At 40.6% G+C, this 17,255-nt stretch overlaps 1 protein-coding gene across 5 annotated transcripts in view; it reads left to right on the top strand.

Moving 5' to 3' along the window:
* The window catches only part of CORO6 (coronin 6), a 773,484-nt gene extending 757,160 nt beyond the window's left edge, over nucleotides 1-16,324 (top strand). For all 5 annotated transcript variants that reach the window (XM_044054466.1, XM_044054464.1, XM_044054462.1 and 2 more), the window contains one exon: nucleotides 14,149-16,324. In XM_044054466.1, coding sequence (XP_043910401.1) covers nucleotides 14,149-14,271 — 123 coding nt within the window. In that variant the 3' untranslated portion in view covers nucleotides 14,272-16,324. The remainder of the gene's footprint in view (nucleotides 1-14,148) is intronic.
* The last annotated feature ends 931 nt before the right edge of the window (nucleotides 16,325-17,255 follow it).

The raw sequence follows: 17,255 nt of genomic DNA, 5'->3' as shown, positions 1-17,255 counted from the left end.
ATGAACTTATAAATACTCATCCAGTCATCGAGACTGGCCTTAAAAATTATTAATGTGTTGCTTTATTTGACATCTAGGGGAAGCCTATTCCACAGAAAAATGTTGGGTTAGAAATCTAACTCCAGCAGGTCCTTTTTATGTGCAGATGAAGGTTAAGGCCCTTGCTGTGTGTGGTGTGTTCTACTTTTTAATCCACCCTCTTCCCACAGGATTTAGTACAATGTCTCTTCTACCTGCATCCAGCTTGCCCATTCATTCTGTGGTAATGGAGTTGGGACGGCAGGATTAGAGCCTCATGGTCCATTTGTTCCTGCTCATGAATCTCCACTGAGCTTATTCTCCCCACAATGAGAGTCAGATGCTAGGGAGTGGGCCAGCTAGCTGGTCTTGTGGGGAGGCATACCTCTTCCCCGGCAAAGCACCCCCTCCACCTTGCGGCAGCTCTTCCAAGCTCCACTATAGTTGACCTCTAAGGGGATGTATGACTGTGCACTGTGAACTACTCTCTTTTTATTGTGCAACTTGTAAATTGCAACACAGACTTACTAGGCTGAAGTTACATCAGGTAAACATATAGTGTTTCTGCAAGGTACCACTCATGTGGTGAGCTGGAGCTTCCTCCTTCCAACCAGAATGGGTGAGCTGGCAATGGCCCCTCACACCCATCTTCACCTGGCAGTTCCTACAGGATCCCAAGTTGCTATTCAGAAGTGGGTAGCTTGTGATGTAGCTAGGGCTCTATTTATGTATGCAACACATCTGGTGTCTTCATGCTTTGAGTGTTCTTGATAACAATGGTCTTCTATAAGTGCTGGAGGTCAAGCAGAGCAGGTCCTTCAGTGTGAAGGCTATACACAGATCACTATGTAGAAGGCTATATGAGATGGAATATGGTAAGAGGGCATCTAATCTATCAAGGTAGCTTAGGAACTTTCTTGGCTATGAATCCTTGGGGGATTTCTTGCTGGGTAAGATGTTTGGAGAGTTACATATATAAGGGGCACTGTATTTGAAAATAAGTCTGATGAGGAATGTATAGAGAATAATTATGACTTCTTTATTCATACAGAAACTGTCTTTGGAAGTTAACTTTACCAAGTACAGTAATGCCCTGGCTATGACTGAACATGGTGATCTCAAAACAAAGTTTTTTTCTTGACAATGATATGCAGTTCTCTAATGATTATGTCACTTTTAAATTGTCTTAATATGGTATAAACTAGCAAAGTCTTGCTTCCCAAACAAAACCAAACTACATTGTTGTGACATTCAGCCTGAACCCATGGTCAGCCACTTGGTGGAGTATACAAGTCCATTGGGGACCACATGATAGTTTGCAGTCATCATCAAGTGTAGTTAGTCATATCCTTTTGATTTTCACCTTGATATTAGAAAAATAGCTCCTGAGGAGAAGGGGGCCCAGGACAGAGCCCAGTAGGACACCAGCTGTAACATTATTTTCTGCGGAAGAGGTGCCTGCAACCCTTGGTGCATTGAGCTCTGTCAGTGAGCAAGTTAACTTTCCAGTGAATGACATAGGAGTTAATGTTGAAATGGATGAGCTTCTCAATAATTTCTGCATGGGGGGATTATATCAAAGCCCTTATTTTGGTCCAGGTAGGAGTTTGGAGGGAGTGGCCTATGTCCATGGTTTCAGTGGCCCTATCAAAGAAAACAATTAGATGGAGTAGAAAGGAACTGCCATTGACAAAGCCAAATTGATTGTTTTAGTGAGCTGAAGCTTCTCTGTATTGTTGTTTAGAAGCTCAACTTTGACATACTGCATGGTTTTGCAGATAATACTAGTAAGACTTAGGGGTTGCTAATTACTACCTGGATTTCTGGTGGGGCTGCCCTTATGTAGTGGTACCAGTATGGCAATTCTCCAAATGCCTTGTATATAATCAGAGGAGTGGCTATAGCCAAATAGGTCCAGAAGTAGGTTAGTAAAGCTATATTTGGTACTTAGTAGGAAATAACAGAGAACATTGTCTGGGCAGAGGGGAAACCGTGTTCTTAGTATTTGATAATGCACCATGAAAATTATCAAGAGAAATTTTGGGGGATGTTTAGAATGGTGAGCAGTGGGGAAACTGAGGGATGAGTTGTTAGAGTGAAACTGGAGCTGAATTTTGTCAGCTGGAATATTGGCTATGACCTCAGGATCAAAATTCAGTTGGAGGGTTGGCTGCGGCCTCAGGATCAGAGTGGTCCTTCTAGATTCTAGCATGGAATAATACTAGGGTGTATGTTTGAGTTTTATGATATATTTAAAGAAGGCCTTGTATGATTGTTGGTCATCATCATCAGTCCCCCTTTTTCCCATTTTTTTTCTACGTGGGGTTGAGGTGCAACATCAACTATTGCCATGTCGCTTGATTCAGTGCCACTCTCCTACATTCATCAATAGTATTGCCTGATTGTCACAAGTCTTCTTTCACACAATTCATTCATCTCTTTGCTGGATGCCCTCATCTCCTTTTGCCTTCTTCCTGTCTGTCCTGAATCTTCTTCACCAGATTGCCTTCTGATTTTCTGCACATCTCTAATCTGTTCTCTTTGGCTTTCTCTGCAGTTGGAGCTATTTGGACTTCTGCTCTGATGCTCTGTTTTCATCTACCCCTCATTGTGCATCTTACTACCCATCTCGGGCACGTCATCTCCATCACGTCTAGCTTTCTCAACTGCTCTGGTTTCACTGCCTAGGTTTCTATACCATACAGTAGTACTGGTCTCACCACTGGTTTGTAAACTCTACTTTTCAGCTTCTTTGGTATTCTTCTGTGACACACTACCTCTGACACTCTGGGCCAGTTGACTGCAGCCCCTCTGACTCTAGCTTTGACCTCCTCATTCAGAATTCCCTTCTCCTCAATCACCCCTTCCAGATACTTGAAGCTGTTAACCTGTTCCACTATTTCCCTTCTATCTCAGTTCTCAGCTTCTTATGGTTTCCCTCCATTTTCTGCCATTACAGCTGTCTCATCTGTACTCAATTTCATCCCATATGCCTTCAGTTTTACATTCAAGTCCCTCATAATTTGCTGAAGTTCCTGCTCAGAGTCTGTCTGTAATGTCATATCATTGCATACATCTGTCCCCTCCCACCTGTTTTCATATATAGTCTGTCACCAGTATAAATTGACCACTTATACTGGGAACCCCTCTGTAAGTTTGAACACCGTATTTGAGTCATTGGGTCTTTGTACATAGCCTGTACTAATTATGCTAATGTTTCTGGGACTTTGAACCATTGCAGGACTGCCCAAATCAGCTGCTTTGTCCAAGTCTAGGAATGCCCAGTTAGACTCTTTCTTTATCTTTAGCATCTTCTCAACTGTTTGTCACAGTGCAAACATTGGGTCAGTTGTGCTGCATCAGAACTGCTCATCCTCCAGCTTACATTCTACTGCTGTGCATACTCATTTATCAGTCACCCTCTCTAGGCTTTCAAACAGTGCTACAGGAATTTGATACCTCCCTACTGCCCACAGTTATGAATGTCCCCTTTGTTCTTATACGCTGGCACAAGAATGCTTATTCTCCAGTCATTTGAGAGACGCTTTTCTCTCCATACTGCTATGAATACTCTTAGAAGCAATTTTCCACTAACTCACCCAACATCTTGATCATATCTGCCATGTCCTCATCTGAGTCTGCTTCTTTTCCTGACTTAATTTTCCTTAATGCTATTCTTACTTCTTCTAGGGTGGGCTCCTTCTCTTCTTTCATTGTAGACACTGTGTGGTTCTTATTTCTAAGGTTGGGTGCTCTTCCACTTTCATTGTAGGTCATGCCTGGGGCAATACAGCTTCTGTGGGGTTTTCCTTCATTCAGAAGATGCTGGAAGTATTCCTTCCCACTGCCTTTGATGTCTGGTGGACTAGTGAGCACAATGTTGCTGGCATCGCTTATGAAACATGTCTGATGACTATCGTCTTTCCCTTTCCATCTTTGCTTTGCAACCTGATAGAGTTTCTTTGTGCTGTCTGTTGAGTCACTTTCTTGATGCTGGTAGAGTGCCTCTGATACCTTGTTCTTTGCTATTGCAACTGCTCTCTTAGCATCTTTGTTAATCAGCCATATTCCTTCTTAGTCTGGTCCATATTTTCTGTCTCACACTTTTTTCTGCACTCCTTTCTTTTGATGACCTTCTAGACTTTTGCATTCTACCACCATCTTTCTTTATGTAGCATAGCCCCATACCTGGCTCAGCTGCATATCCCCTCTGTAGTCCTCACACATGCTATTTTGAAGGGCTGTCATTCTTTTTCAGTTCCACATATGTCCTCTTCTTCCTGAGGTGCTAGAGCCCCAAGTATTTCCATGAACTTTTATGCTGTCTTTTTAGTCGACTTCCAGGTCTTCAGCCTAATCTCTGATGACCTTAAAGCCTTCTCTAACCACTACTTGCAGATGATAATGGCAACCAATAGTTTATACTGTGGGACAACTAGTTCACTGAAGAAGTCTACTTGAGTTGCATGTTGGCCATTCTTGTATATAATATTGTAACTGCCTCTCTTGTGGAACCATGTGTTGGCCACCATTAAGCCATTTTCCAGACAGAAGTTTAGAATGGCCACTTCTTTATTCCTGTTGCCCCACCCTTGTAAAACCAGGCAGTCCTCATATCCTGTTTTGTCTATCTGTTTGTCCCAATATGGGCATTCAGGTCCCCCATTATCAATGCCAACTCATGTTGTCCTACTTTATCTAGTAGGTCCTGCAACTGCAGGCTGAATTCAGCAGTTTGAGGACCTACTAGATAAAGGAGGACAACATGTAACTGCAGCTACTGCCTGAATGCAGTCTTTTCCTTGCTATGATAAACCTGCTATGGGGCATAGGCTGAGGTGATGAATAGTCTGTCATACTTTGAGATTTCATTACAAAACTTTCAGCTAGTAACAACAGGATATTCAGCTACAAAACAATTAAGAATCCATACCTTATGGCTTCCAGTGTAGCACATCGCTGAATTTGACTGCACAGCTTTAGCCTCTTGAAAGCATTGCATTGTACCTGTGGTATTTTACAAATAATAATAAAAAAAAATGGTGACCTGTGTAGGATTTTTTTAATTCTGAGATAATGAACATTTAATACAAATATATTCTTGGCCTTCTTGCAGAAGACAATAAGTTCCCAGACTGAAACCAACCAACCATAGTGCAGAAATGTAACAATAAAAGTTATCTGAAAAGATGGCTTCACTAGCTTTATATAAAAGAAGATGTGTGTGTCAGTTCCTGATTGCAGTTCAGAGTTAAAAACATTAATGGGCTTCTTAATGAGATACTTGTGTACAAAGTACATACATAGTACTCCACTGGAATGTAATCCTTCTGAGATGATACACTACATTTGACTGTGAAGGAATCAGATAAGTATAACAGCCATGTTGCTGTCTGAAAGATACTGCTACCCTCAAGTGATCCAGCAACTGCCATTTAATTACACGCATCACCTAACACAAAAATATACCCACATTCCTTGTAGTCCTGATATCTCTTTCAGAAGAGAATTTATTTATTTTAGAATGAAAAACAAATAGTAATGTATGTCCACTTGTTGATATAGCCTACCCCTCTGCCATATCCATTGCCATTACTATTTTCAATAAATAAAAAGTAAATAAATATAAGTTAATTTTGCTGTGGGCAGTGTGTATTATTACCACTGCCCACAAATCTGTCTTACTTTCTGACAAAAAAAGGCAGAACATCAAGTCACAGTAATGAGCTTCAACTAAGTTCTGTCCCCATTCCCCACCAGTCCACAGTAATGATCATGTTAATGAGAACAGACTCATCTTCATCCTGGCATTTGCTTTCTTCCACAGACTGCCTCCCTTAACTGTCAACCTTTTGTCTCCAAAATGTGGAACACTAGCTCTCACGGTGTGAAACAAATGGATGTAGTAAGGAACACAGGGACATCTATTAACAGTTTCACTGAGGAAGTTCACAGCATGGTTTATAACAGTTTATTCATTCTTATTAAAAGTTTTTTGATGAGGTAATATGATTCAGTATTATTTATCATGTTCATTTATAAAAGAAAATTCACAACAATGAAAGTGTGACATAGCTCTTCATTGTAGCACATGGAATTTTCAATATTCAGAATGAGGAATGTTCCTTTCAATGAGGTATAGTTGAGAGATGTGCTTTCTTTTGCTTCCCAAACAGACATCCACTTCAGGTGATCAACTGTAATCATTAAAACTAGTAAAACATAGACACAGAAATGTATACTCCTACATAGGGCTGAAGGTGCTGCTATAGAGAAGCTTACCTTTTAGCTGTCTCCAATTTTGCAGAATATTTCTGATTTTCTTTGTATTTTTGTCATGTTGCTGATTTTCTGGTAAATCACTGAGGGTCACAGATAAGTCAATAATGTTCATAGGTTCATAGGTAGGTACAAGGCTCTCATCCCTAGGGCCTGTACAAGCCTAGCCATAAAGATTCTGTGCCCCTGTCAAGCACAGCCACAGAAGTGATCCTCAGGGTGAATTTCCTATTTACCATCCAATCATCAAGATTTTTCTTAAAGAGGGCTAATGACGTGCTCTGCTTGACATGAATGGGCAGTCTGTTCTAAAGTATGGGAAGTCTCTGAGACAGGAACCTATCCCTCCAGCATGTTTTGTTTATTGTGATGACAAGGTTTAGGTCCCTGGAGCATGTGGCTTGGAGGGCTTGGGATTTCTGTAAGTGTAGCATGTCCAACAGCTCTGGGTTTGACATGGCTTTGTATGTTAGGCAGAGATCACCTCTGAGTAGGCGATATGAGACGCACTAGAGCTGGAGTTTTTTGAGATGGTCTACATAGGGCATCTGTTTGAGGCCAGTGATCCTCTTCATGAGGTATTTCTGTGGCCTTTCCAGTTGTTGTAAATGTCTTGTGAGGTACATACCAAACGGGGCATTGTACTCGGGTCTGTATTAGAACACCAAACATTTAAAATGTCGAGTGTTCTAATATCGACCTGTTTTCAGTGAACGCTGAAAATATCGAAGAAACAGAAAACCAAATTTTTTCCTAGGGAAAGAATTTGGTTGTCCGTTTCTGTTGCTTCGGTATTTTCAGCGCTCTGGTGGAAAGTTACGAGCCGGGTTCAGGTAAGTGTGCGATTGAGTGTGGGTTAGGTTAGTTAGGGTTAGGGTGCAGGTTAGGTATGTGTGCGATTGTGTGGACATGAAGGTTAGGGCTGGTTAGGTGAGTTAGGGTTAGGGTGCAGGTCAGGTAAGTGTGCGATTGTGCGGATATGAGGGTTAGGGCGGGGTAGGTGAGTTAGGGTTAGGGTGCGGGTGAGGTGAGTGTGCAATAGTGACGGACCTTAGGGTTAGGGTTTGGGTTAAGGTAAGTGGATAGTTAGTGGTGTGTGTATAGTTTAGTGTAGGGTTAGGTGTGAGAGTTTAGGTGCATGTGTGTGGATTGCTGTTTGTTTGGTGTGCTTGTGTTGTGTGTATGTGTTTTGGAACAGCAATTTTTTTCCCTAGGAAAAAATTTGCTGTTCTGAATGTTCGATGTTTAGTATTTTCGATTGGTAGGGTTCGATATTAGAACACTCGACATTCTGAATGTTCAGTGTTCTAATATAGACCCGTTGCACTCTATAATAGGTCTAATGAGGGATGACTAGAGAGGAATAATTACATCCTTTTTTTCTGGATGAGAAACCTTTTGTGATGAGGTGTGCCATGTAGAAGGATTTCCTGACTACTGTGCCGATGTGGTTATCAAAGGAGAGACTACTGTCCACCTGTGTCCCTAGGTCTCTTATCACACTTTTGGTGTTGAGCAGACTACCACCTATGTGGTAGTTCATGGGCACAGGGTTTTTCCCAAAGGGGGTGACTATGCATTTTTTGGCATTGAGTTTGAGGCCATGGCTTTGACACCAGGCATCTGTCTCAGTGAGGCCCTTTTGTAGAATGCCCGCATCATTTGGGGATTCAATAATGGCTCCCAGTTTGCAGTCATCTGTGAACTTTGTTAGCCATAGACCCTCTCTGTTGGCCTGAACTTCAGAGAAGTAGATGCCAAACAGAAGTGGACCCAGGACTGAGCCCTTTGGTACTCCACTTGTCACTGGTCAGTAGTCGAATTTGGAGTCGGCTACTTTCACGGTGTGGGTTCTGTCAGTGAGCCATTTGGCAACACATCACATGACATAGGGATTTATGCCCAGTTTAGTGAGTTTATCTATGATTTCAGACTGGGGGATGGTGTCAAATGCCTTGGCGAGGTCTAGATAGGCTGTGTGAACCACTTTACCCTCGTCCACGGCTCTGGTGATTGCTTCAAAGAAGTCAATCAGGTTTAGGAGACATGGTCTTCCTTTCACAAACCCAAACTGGGTGGGGTCCCGAGTTTGAAGGTTACCTATGTCTTTGTTTATAAGTTCCACAATGATACATTCCATGGCTTTGCAGATCAGGTTCATCAGGCTAATGGGGTGGTAGTTCTCGGGGTCTGTGGTGGATCCCCCTTTGTGGAGTGGGATAACCGTAGCTGTGCACCATTCAGTAGGCACAAAGCCTAAAGTGAGGCTTTGATTGAACATGGTACTTAGGTGGGGTGCCAGTTCGTTTTGTAGTTCATGCAGAACACAGCCCAGGATGTTGTCTGGTCCCATGGGTGCTGTATTCTTGGCTTTGGAGAGTGCAGTTTTTACCTGTGTGGCCATGATTACCGGGACTTGGTATTCTTCCGATATTGAGATGGGCCATTTAGGGAGTGAGGGGGGGGGGTGAAGTTAGCACTGAACCTGTCTGCCAGGATGTTGACAATATTAGTTAGTTCTGTATATTTAGTGCCATTGTGCTGTAACTCAGAGCAGATCTGAGTGTTGCCATTGAGATTCTTGACATAACTATGGAATACCTTGTAGTTTTCTTTAGAATCTGTGGCGATTTTGTTTTTGTAACTAGCTTTGTAGGATCTTATGAGGGATCTCAGCTTCTTACTGAGGCTGACAAGGGACTTTTTCCCAATCTTGGGATTTTACTCTTTTTTGAAACAGTTTCTTCCTTTTGTTGTAGAGTTTGTTTATGGCAGGGGACCACCAGATTGGCTTCCTTTTTTTGGAGGGGAGCATCTTAGTTCAATTTGGAATGTTACAATTATGTACTCGTGTATGTGTTCACACAGAACATTGGTGTAAGATTCAGCAGTCATATTTCTACTTTCCATCTGCATGGGTATCGTGAAGTTTGCCACTTCTGTCTTGAGAAGCATGAAGCTGGCTTTGGAGAAGTTTTTTACAGTGGTTTCCTTAATGGGGGGTGGGATGTGGATGTCTAGGGTGATCAGCTTATAGTCAGATCTGACCAATGGGGAGCTGACCTCTGGTGTGGAGCATTGGTCGCCCATGTTGGTAATGACTAGGTTGAGGATATTGGTGCCCCTGGTGGGGGTATGGATCAGTTGATCCAAGGTGTTGGAATTTATGAATTCCAAGAATCATTGAAAAATGTGTTGGTAGATGAGTAGTTTTCCCAGTTAATGGTGGGGTAGTTGAAGTCACCCAGTATTAGGCTATTTGGTTGTACCTTGACACTTTACAGTATGATGAGAAAGGTGGAGTGGGAATCATGGGGGATGGTGGGGGATCTGTAGCAAGCTACAATTTGGATTGCAGTCTTGCCTAGTGTTAGTTGCACCTGAGAATCTTGGCTGCATTACACTGGGCAACTAGCCTGGAGATGTGGATATCCTTGGTGAATATGGACATGCCTCCACCTTTAGTGTTTCGGTCCAGGTTAGGTGGCTGAAAGGTGTGGTATAAACTGTAGCCTGGTATTGCAGGGATGCTCTCTGGAGCCTTGAACCAGGTCTCTGACACTGCACAGATGTTGATGCTCTCCATTAGGAGGAGTGCCTCGAGTGAGTGCATTTTGAGGTTTAGACTTCTAGCACTGAGTAGCATTACCCTCAGAATTTGCTTGCTTGTACCTGTTGTGGTGGTAATTTTGTTATTTGAATCCTGCCTAAAAAAGGCAGTATAGGGGTGGCAAGAGCCTTAGCCAGTATCCAGAATCCCAGGGGTGACAGGTGCAGGCCATCTCTGGCAAAGCATCATGGTCTGTCAATCATGTCATCCCAGGCAGAAAGGTACTGGATACCCTTAGAATGACACCAGAAACTTATCCAATTGTTGAAGTCAATCATTTTATCCTTGTACTGTCGTATCATTCTGTGTGGTGGCAAAATGTTAATCAGGACTAGGGTCATATCTGTTTGGGCTACAAAATCTGAGAGCTCTTCCATAACTCTTTTCATGTAGTCCAGGGAGGTACATCTCAGGTCATTCACTTCAACATGGACAATGACAGAGTCGTATTTGTACTTGTTGTGGAGTGATTTGAGTGCATGCGTTATGTGGCAGATCCTAGCATGCGACAGGCAGCTGACTGTAATTTTCTCCTTGTTTAGCCTGGTGAGTGGGACATCAGTGTGTCTGACTATAGAGTCATCTATGACTAGTGTGATGGGTACGTTGTTTTACCTTAGGGCTGAGGTTGTGTGGCACACTGGTTTTGTGAGCTATGTGTCACTTGGGTTGTGTTAGGGGTGGTGGTTGTTTGCGTTTCAGCTTTGGAGGTCTCAGTTGCTTGGGCAGATTTTTATTAAGAGCCTCCACAAATGTAGGTGTGTGTTTTGTGTTACTATGTGTGGGTTTTGGTGGTGTAGGTTTAGAAGGACTATGTGTTGTGCGTGGTGTGGTGAGGATGTTTACCCTCTCCTCTTGACTGACTAGTCCAGTCTTCCCTGGAGAGAGCTTGGCTTCCAGCTTGGCTATATATGTGCATCTGTCACAAGTTGAAGTATTGGGTGGTCGGAGGAGATGGTTGTCTGTGTACATGAGGCAATTGCTACATTGCTCCAAGATGTGCAGATTTAACACGTGGTCAGGAGAAAACACCAGGAGCTGAAACTTAGACATGCCTGGATAGGTGCTTGTTTAAGTACTAGAACTGTTTTCCTCTTTACTTAGTAAGGAAAGTTGAGTGCTGTTGCAATTTATAGAATATTTTGTGCTTACGAGTTCTAAGCAAGTGCTGAGCTCAAAGAGTCAGGTTTGAGTGCTAAGACTGAAAAACTGGCTAGTTCTAAGAGACAATTTGAAGAGCAGACTTTCTGGTACCGGTAATAGTTTAACTCTAGCTAAGCGGTGTTGCGCGATATGCAAACCCACGCAAACACAGGTTTTTAAGCCAGAAAGTTGAAAGGGATAGAAAGCAGCCCCAAATGGCCAATGAGGTACAATTCCTGAGCTGGAAACCACTCCTCTAGTGACAGGTGGCTCAATGCTTACCACTCCCACTGATAAGCAGAAAGACTTCCCTCTACCACAGCAGGGACTGGACAATTCAGAAACACAAAAATAAAGTCCTAAAACCAGCAAATCTGAGATCCGGACTATTCTAGTATAGAAAATAGGCGGGAAACGAGAAAACAGATAGTAATTATTTTTTTTTTTTAGGTTAAATTAAGCATAAAAATGCCATTAACCAGTAAATAAGCACAGAAAAGGCTATTGCACTTGAGTGTGTAGCCTACAACAGTAAATGCAGTTTAAACTTTGAATTTAAGCAGAAAACAAGTACACAAACAGTAAAATGATTTAAATACAGTAGAAATAGTAGCAAGACTACTTAAAAATGGCTTTTAGAAGTGCGGTTAGCAAAAACAGTCAGAAAAAGCCGAAACGGTACTTATAATCAGCAAAAAGTCTCTCTTCCTCATTTCTGATGATGTAGTAGTCTGCAGGATGCCCAAACAGGATCCGCTGAGCTAAAAAAGCTTCATACTTCCCATGGTTCAGAAACTGCATGTCAATTCAAAAGCTGTACTCATTTTTTTAATGAATTTGTGTAATATTCAAACATTTCCCTGATTGTCCCCCCCCCCCCATTATTTTTGGCTATGTCCAGAATTCTTGACCAAAGAAGTTGAGAGAATAAGGAACACCAGTAGCAGTACATTAAAAAAGACATGTATAGTATGCTGTGGACAGTGTCCATAGTTTTAGCTGGCTTACTGCAACAATTTAATATAAAAAAAACAGATACCTGCTAAGATACCTGCTAAGGGAAAACCATCCCTGAAGATTCACAGCTGTATAATTTCCGTCACTCTCAGGTCATATGACTACTTTTTTGGGGGGGTGTCTCATGTCCAACACTGGGTGTATATCATTGCAATATACCCCCGACTAACACCAATTTCTGACTGGGGCCGACATGGATCTTAAGGACATCCTGGGGGGGGTCCTACTTCTACTGTTTTTTTTCTACTTTTTATAACTTACCCTTGGTTTCCATGCCTTCCCTCTGATGACATCGTGGGGGTAGAGTGCAACAGAAGCATGAAACATATCATTCCACCTTTGTGGAAGCTCAGCCATTTTTTCCTCCCATCTCCTGTTAGACTGCACCCTCCACTGCACAACTCCTGCCCTCACTAAGGATGTCATAGGGTATGCCCATGTAACCACCTCCATCCCCAGAATGGGTACACTTCCATCCCTCCCTGTCACGCCAACAGATGCCTAAGCCACTAATTGAACACAAGCACCTGAGCTGTAGTCAAGGCAAGTAGCCATATGAAGTGGTTCCTTCATATGGCTACTTGTCTAGAAATAAATAAGAAAGCACTGCAATTGATTTCTAAGGGCAACTGATCACAGGCACTTAGAGTGCACAATTCTCAGCTGTCTTTATTCTTATTAATAAGTGACTAAAGATTGATTATTCAGAAATCACTGCAGTCAGTTGCTAAGGGCAGGTGCTTACACTGCATAGTAATAAGACATGAATTAGAATATGATCAGGAAAAATTTAATTTTTTTCTGGGGCACTTACCAGAGTACAATATTTCACAGCTTGGGCATGCATGCCAGTATGGCAGCACCTATGATTGGAAGGCAGAAATTTAAAAGTGTAAGGGAAGATTAGAGAGGTATGTTGTTATTTAACAGTTAAGGAGTACACAAATGGAGAATGAAGGAGAATGTTAATGTAATGTTGTGTCTTTAGTTGGTTTTAGCCGATTTCCAGGAAAAGAGAAGGAGTAAGGCATTTTATAGGAAGCATAAATAAAAGAACTGTAAAGGGAACTGCAAGTGGTGAGTCATTGGATTGAAGAATTATGTATGAGAGAGAACAAAACATTGGAAATTAAACTAGGGAGGACTGAAGAAAACAATCACTTTCTGTGCATGATTGAGTCTTTGCAGCCAAGTAGATCATTTTTCTAATCTATGTACAATTTGTGCTGCAATTAGGGCAAGGTAGTGACTAACACCTATTTTGTGTAGAAGCATGCTACAAAGCTATGCAGTTATAAAATGCTTAAACTTAAAAAATGATAGCTATTTGTATTTTTATTAGTCGTCAACCAAGGAGAGTAGAGGTGCATTCTGTTTGTTAACTAAGTGGTAATGTTTGGTGATGCAACCAAAACAACATACAGATTCATTGACACCATTGTAGTAGCATACACATTCATTGATACAAACGCAACGGCGTATACATTCAATATGCAATCAGCAAAAGTGTACTGTTACTGTGTCTTGTGCAGCAAAAGTGTTATAGCATTGATGTCAACACACCATTTACATTCACTGATGCAACCACAACAGTGTATATATTCAGTATGCAATTTACAAAAGTATACAGTTAGTGTGCCTTTACAACAAAAATGTTGTAGCACTGAGTGATGAAACCAGAGCAGCTTGTACATTAAATATGCAATCAAGAAAGTGTACAATCAGTGTGTCTTTTGCAACAGAAGTGTTGTAGCTTTGATGCCAGTACACAGCATACACATTCACTGATGCCAATAGGATAAAAGAACATGATACACTTTTAGTGATGCCAGAATAATAACATGCCTTTTAAGTGATGCCATAATGCCATTTTGTATTTCCCAGAAGAAATGCACATTGAAAAGGACTGTGGTGCTGTGAGAATGCCAGGTAAGGGAGAAGTTTTCACCGTCATGGCAGTTTTTCATTCTTCTATCTAGGAGCAAATGTGCCAGAAGGAAATCTCAGTTTGCTGATGAGTGCTTTAGTATTTAAAACAGCTTTTATTCCTCCAACTTATTCACTTTTTCTGTTCCTTTCAGAAGGTGACCTTTGAGGAACTCTTGGAAGAAATTAAGTCTCTGAAGATCACAGTGCTAGCTCAAGAGAAACGCATATCAGTATTAGAAAACAAACTTTCAAAATTCACAAATGGCACAGACTAAAAAAAGTCCACTTTTCCAAGTATCCCAGAATGCACTGCTGAACGTCAGAATGGCATCTTTTGTTAATCAGGTTTGCTGATAAGCATTTGAAGTTTAGCCACTGGACCCAGTTTGAAAACAATTGTAAATAATTCAGAATCTAATTCACATAGCATGAATTAGATTTTGCAGACATTTTTAATCATTCTGGGGCTTTATTTTGGAGCTGTAATAAACTGAATCAACATTTGGACCCTGTATTTTTCCCTATGGCTGACTACAGTCCATGGTCTTCTGTACAGGAGAGTCACCATTTATGGTTGCCACTACTGCTGGGTCAGACGTCTCATTTTTAAATGTTTTTTGAGTGCAGACTTTTCTATCAGTACAGTTGGCTTTGTAAGGAACAGAGAACACCCTGAAATCTGAATCTGCTCTTTTAAATGTTGCATTCATGAGCAATATGAAATAATAATATGCATAATACAAGCTGTATTGTCACTTGGTAGCAGTCTTCCAGTTATCTGTGTTCTAGATTAATTTATTATTTTAGAAAAAATGGCATGTTGAAATTTATCAGTAGTTTCTGAAACCCATCACTTGGAGTTTAGTAATTTAAAAAGTACAGACAGCTGGAGTGCAGAATATGTAAGTTATATCTCTAGACATAACTGCTGTAGTGGGGATTTTGTGAAATTAGTGAAAGCCTTGTGTGTTCTGTGTGTCGGAGTCATGGAACACCTGTGTAATTCTCTTGCTTACAGGAAGCCTATAGTTTGTATGGTGTCATCCTGCAGAGAATCTAAGCTTCAGAAATGATCTAGAATTGGGTTTGCTGATAAATTAACTGTTGTGCAAAAGAGCACATTTTGACCTAAATCTCTCAAACAGTTTGAAGTTTGAGAGACTTTTTACACAGGTACAGCTTAATTCAAAAACAACAGTACATTAAGAACATAATGGAAACAGATTCTGGAACTTTAAGACGAATTCTGATTGTAATACAAAAGGTATTCTGTAAGCAAGTGAAATCTAAGCCAAAGAAATTAATTTGATGTATATAGCAAACAAACTCTAATTTGAATATGCAAGCCAGTATTTTCAGCAAAACTTTTTTCTTTATCCATACTTTGTTACAGTTCTGTTTTTCACTGATCACATAGTTAGTATTAAGAATTCATCATATTCATTAACAAGCAGCTTGTTGCGGGATAGAAGGTGGTCCATGCTATATTTTCGGGGCTTTGTTATACTGTTTCTTTGTTCTATTCCAAAGCAATGTGGTTAGCCAGAGCAAGCTTTTGCCAAAATATTTAAGATGGTATTATCCAACACCAAATACACAGTGTGATGTCTATTCAGTTTGCTAGAAGCGACTGACACTGGAAACTAGATTGAGTGTGATTTCAGATTAAATGCACGTGATGATCTTTGTGTACTGAGATGGTGAGCTGGGGTTATTGAACAACTCAGCGGGGTATCGTGGTACTAGAATAGGGTATCATCTGCAACAGTTGGTGGGAGATATTGTTATCTCTGTACATACTACTCGTGGCATCCTGTCTGGATTATTTATTTTAAAATTCTTGCCACCATAATATAGAAGGGACATTTACACTACATAGAGGAGAGTAGTCAAAGTAAAAGAAACAGAAGCTTCATTGAATCCCTAAGATGCCAGGCCAGAGTCATGAGACACACGTTCTGTATTTATTGGAGACACAGGTTGTGACAGAGACTTAGATATACCTTATTACAAGTTATAAGAGGGAATATTTCTCCTTTTAAGAAGAAAGTGCCCTGTACCATGAAAGCATAGTATGAAACTTTAATTGAAAAACAAATTATGAAAGATTTGAGGAGGCTGTTTCTCACGGAAAGATTAGTGGATGCCTTAAACATGAACTATCTTTACGTAGAATGTAGTGCAGAGTTAAGCTATGCAACAAACAAGCACAAGGAATTCCTGGAAGTGGGGATGGGTGAGCTTTGGATATACAAGAAAATAATCCTAAGGGGAAAAAAAAAAAAACAACAAAACCACAATCCAAAAAAATAACAATCATAAATAAACCACAACAGCTATAACTCAAGCAAATGTTTATTTTAAATCCAGTGCATCAGCAGTGGTACCTTCAAAGACTTAAAACAACATATCCGGTCCTTTTCCAGCACCTTACTTTAATTTGAAATTACAGCAGAGATGCAGCATTTCTAGAACAGGCATGCATATTTGACAGTACACCTTGCAATGGAATATGTTACATATAAAATATATATTTTCATTTAAGCATCAAGGAAACAGACTATAAAACATATAAAAGGAACTCATAATTTAACATTCTTCTGTAATTGAATACTAAAAAATGGCTGCAAACATACCTCTCAACTGTATAGATTTTTGCAGAATGTCCAGATTTTTGCCTTATATTTTTGGTCTGTTTTTAATAAAATTGTGGCTTTCTGGGAAATTAGTGACAAATCATTAAAGATTGAAGTTAGAAAGTAATGACAGACATTTGAGGTTTAGACTTCATACCCTTCAGAAAATTCATGCCTATGCAAAACCTGTTATTCTATCAACTTTCTAAGTTTGTAAGAGCAATATTTCAAAATTGTCCCTATTAGTACCACTTTTTTTTGGCTTTGTCCAGATTTCTTACTCTAAGAGGTTGAGAGGTAGGGCTGTAAATGAAGATAAGAAAACAGTTATAGTGGAGTTTAAAACAAAAACTGATACTTAAAGCAGAACAGTAACAGTCTTCAATTTATGCATCTGTGATATCACTTTGTGGCTAATGTTCAAGAATGAACTTTAATATAATTTTCAAAGTTTAGTTAAAAAATATCCTAGGGACATAGGCTGTGATATTTAACATGTGGTACAGTGCAGCCAATGCTAAACAATCTCAGCCCACTGTGAACATCATTATGCAGTGCCACCTACCTGTGCCATGTGAAAATTACCAGGTGTTTTTAATGGTATGGCAGAAGCCCCCACTACT

The sequence above is a fragment of the Protopterus annectens genome, chromosome 13.part0 (genome assembly GCF_019279795.1).
Source record: "Protopterus annectens isolate FY-2018-M chromosome 13.part0, PAN1.0, whole genome shotgun sequence".
In the NCBI taxonomy this organism is placed as follows: domain Eukaryota; kingdom Metazoa; phylum Chordata; order Ceratodontiformes; family Protopteridae; genus Protopterus; species Protopterus annectens.
This window is presented reverse-complemented; position numbering and strand designations above follow the sequence as displayed.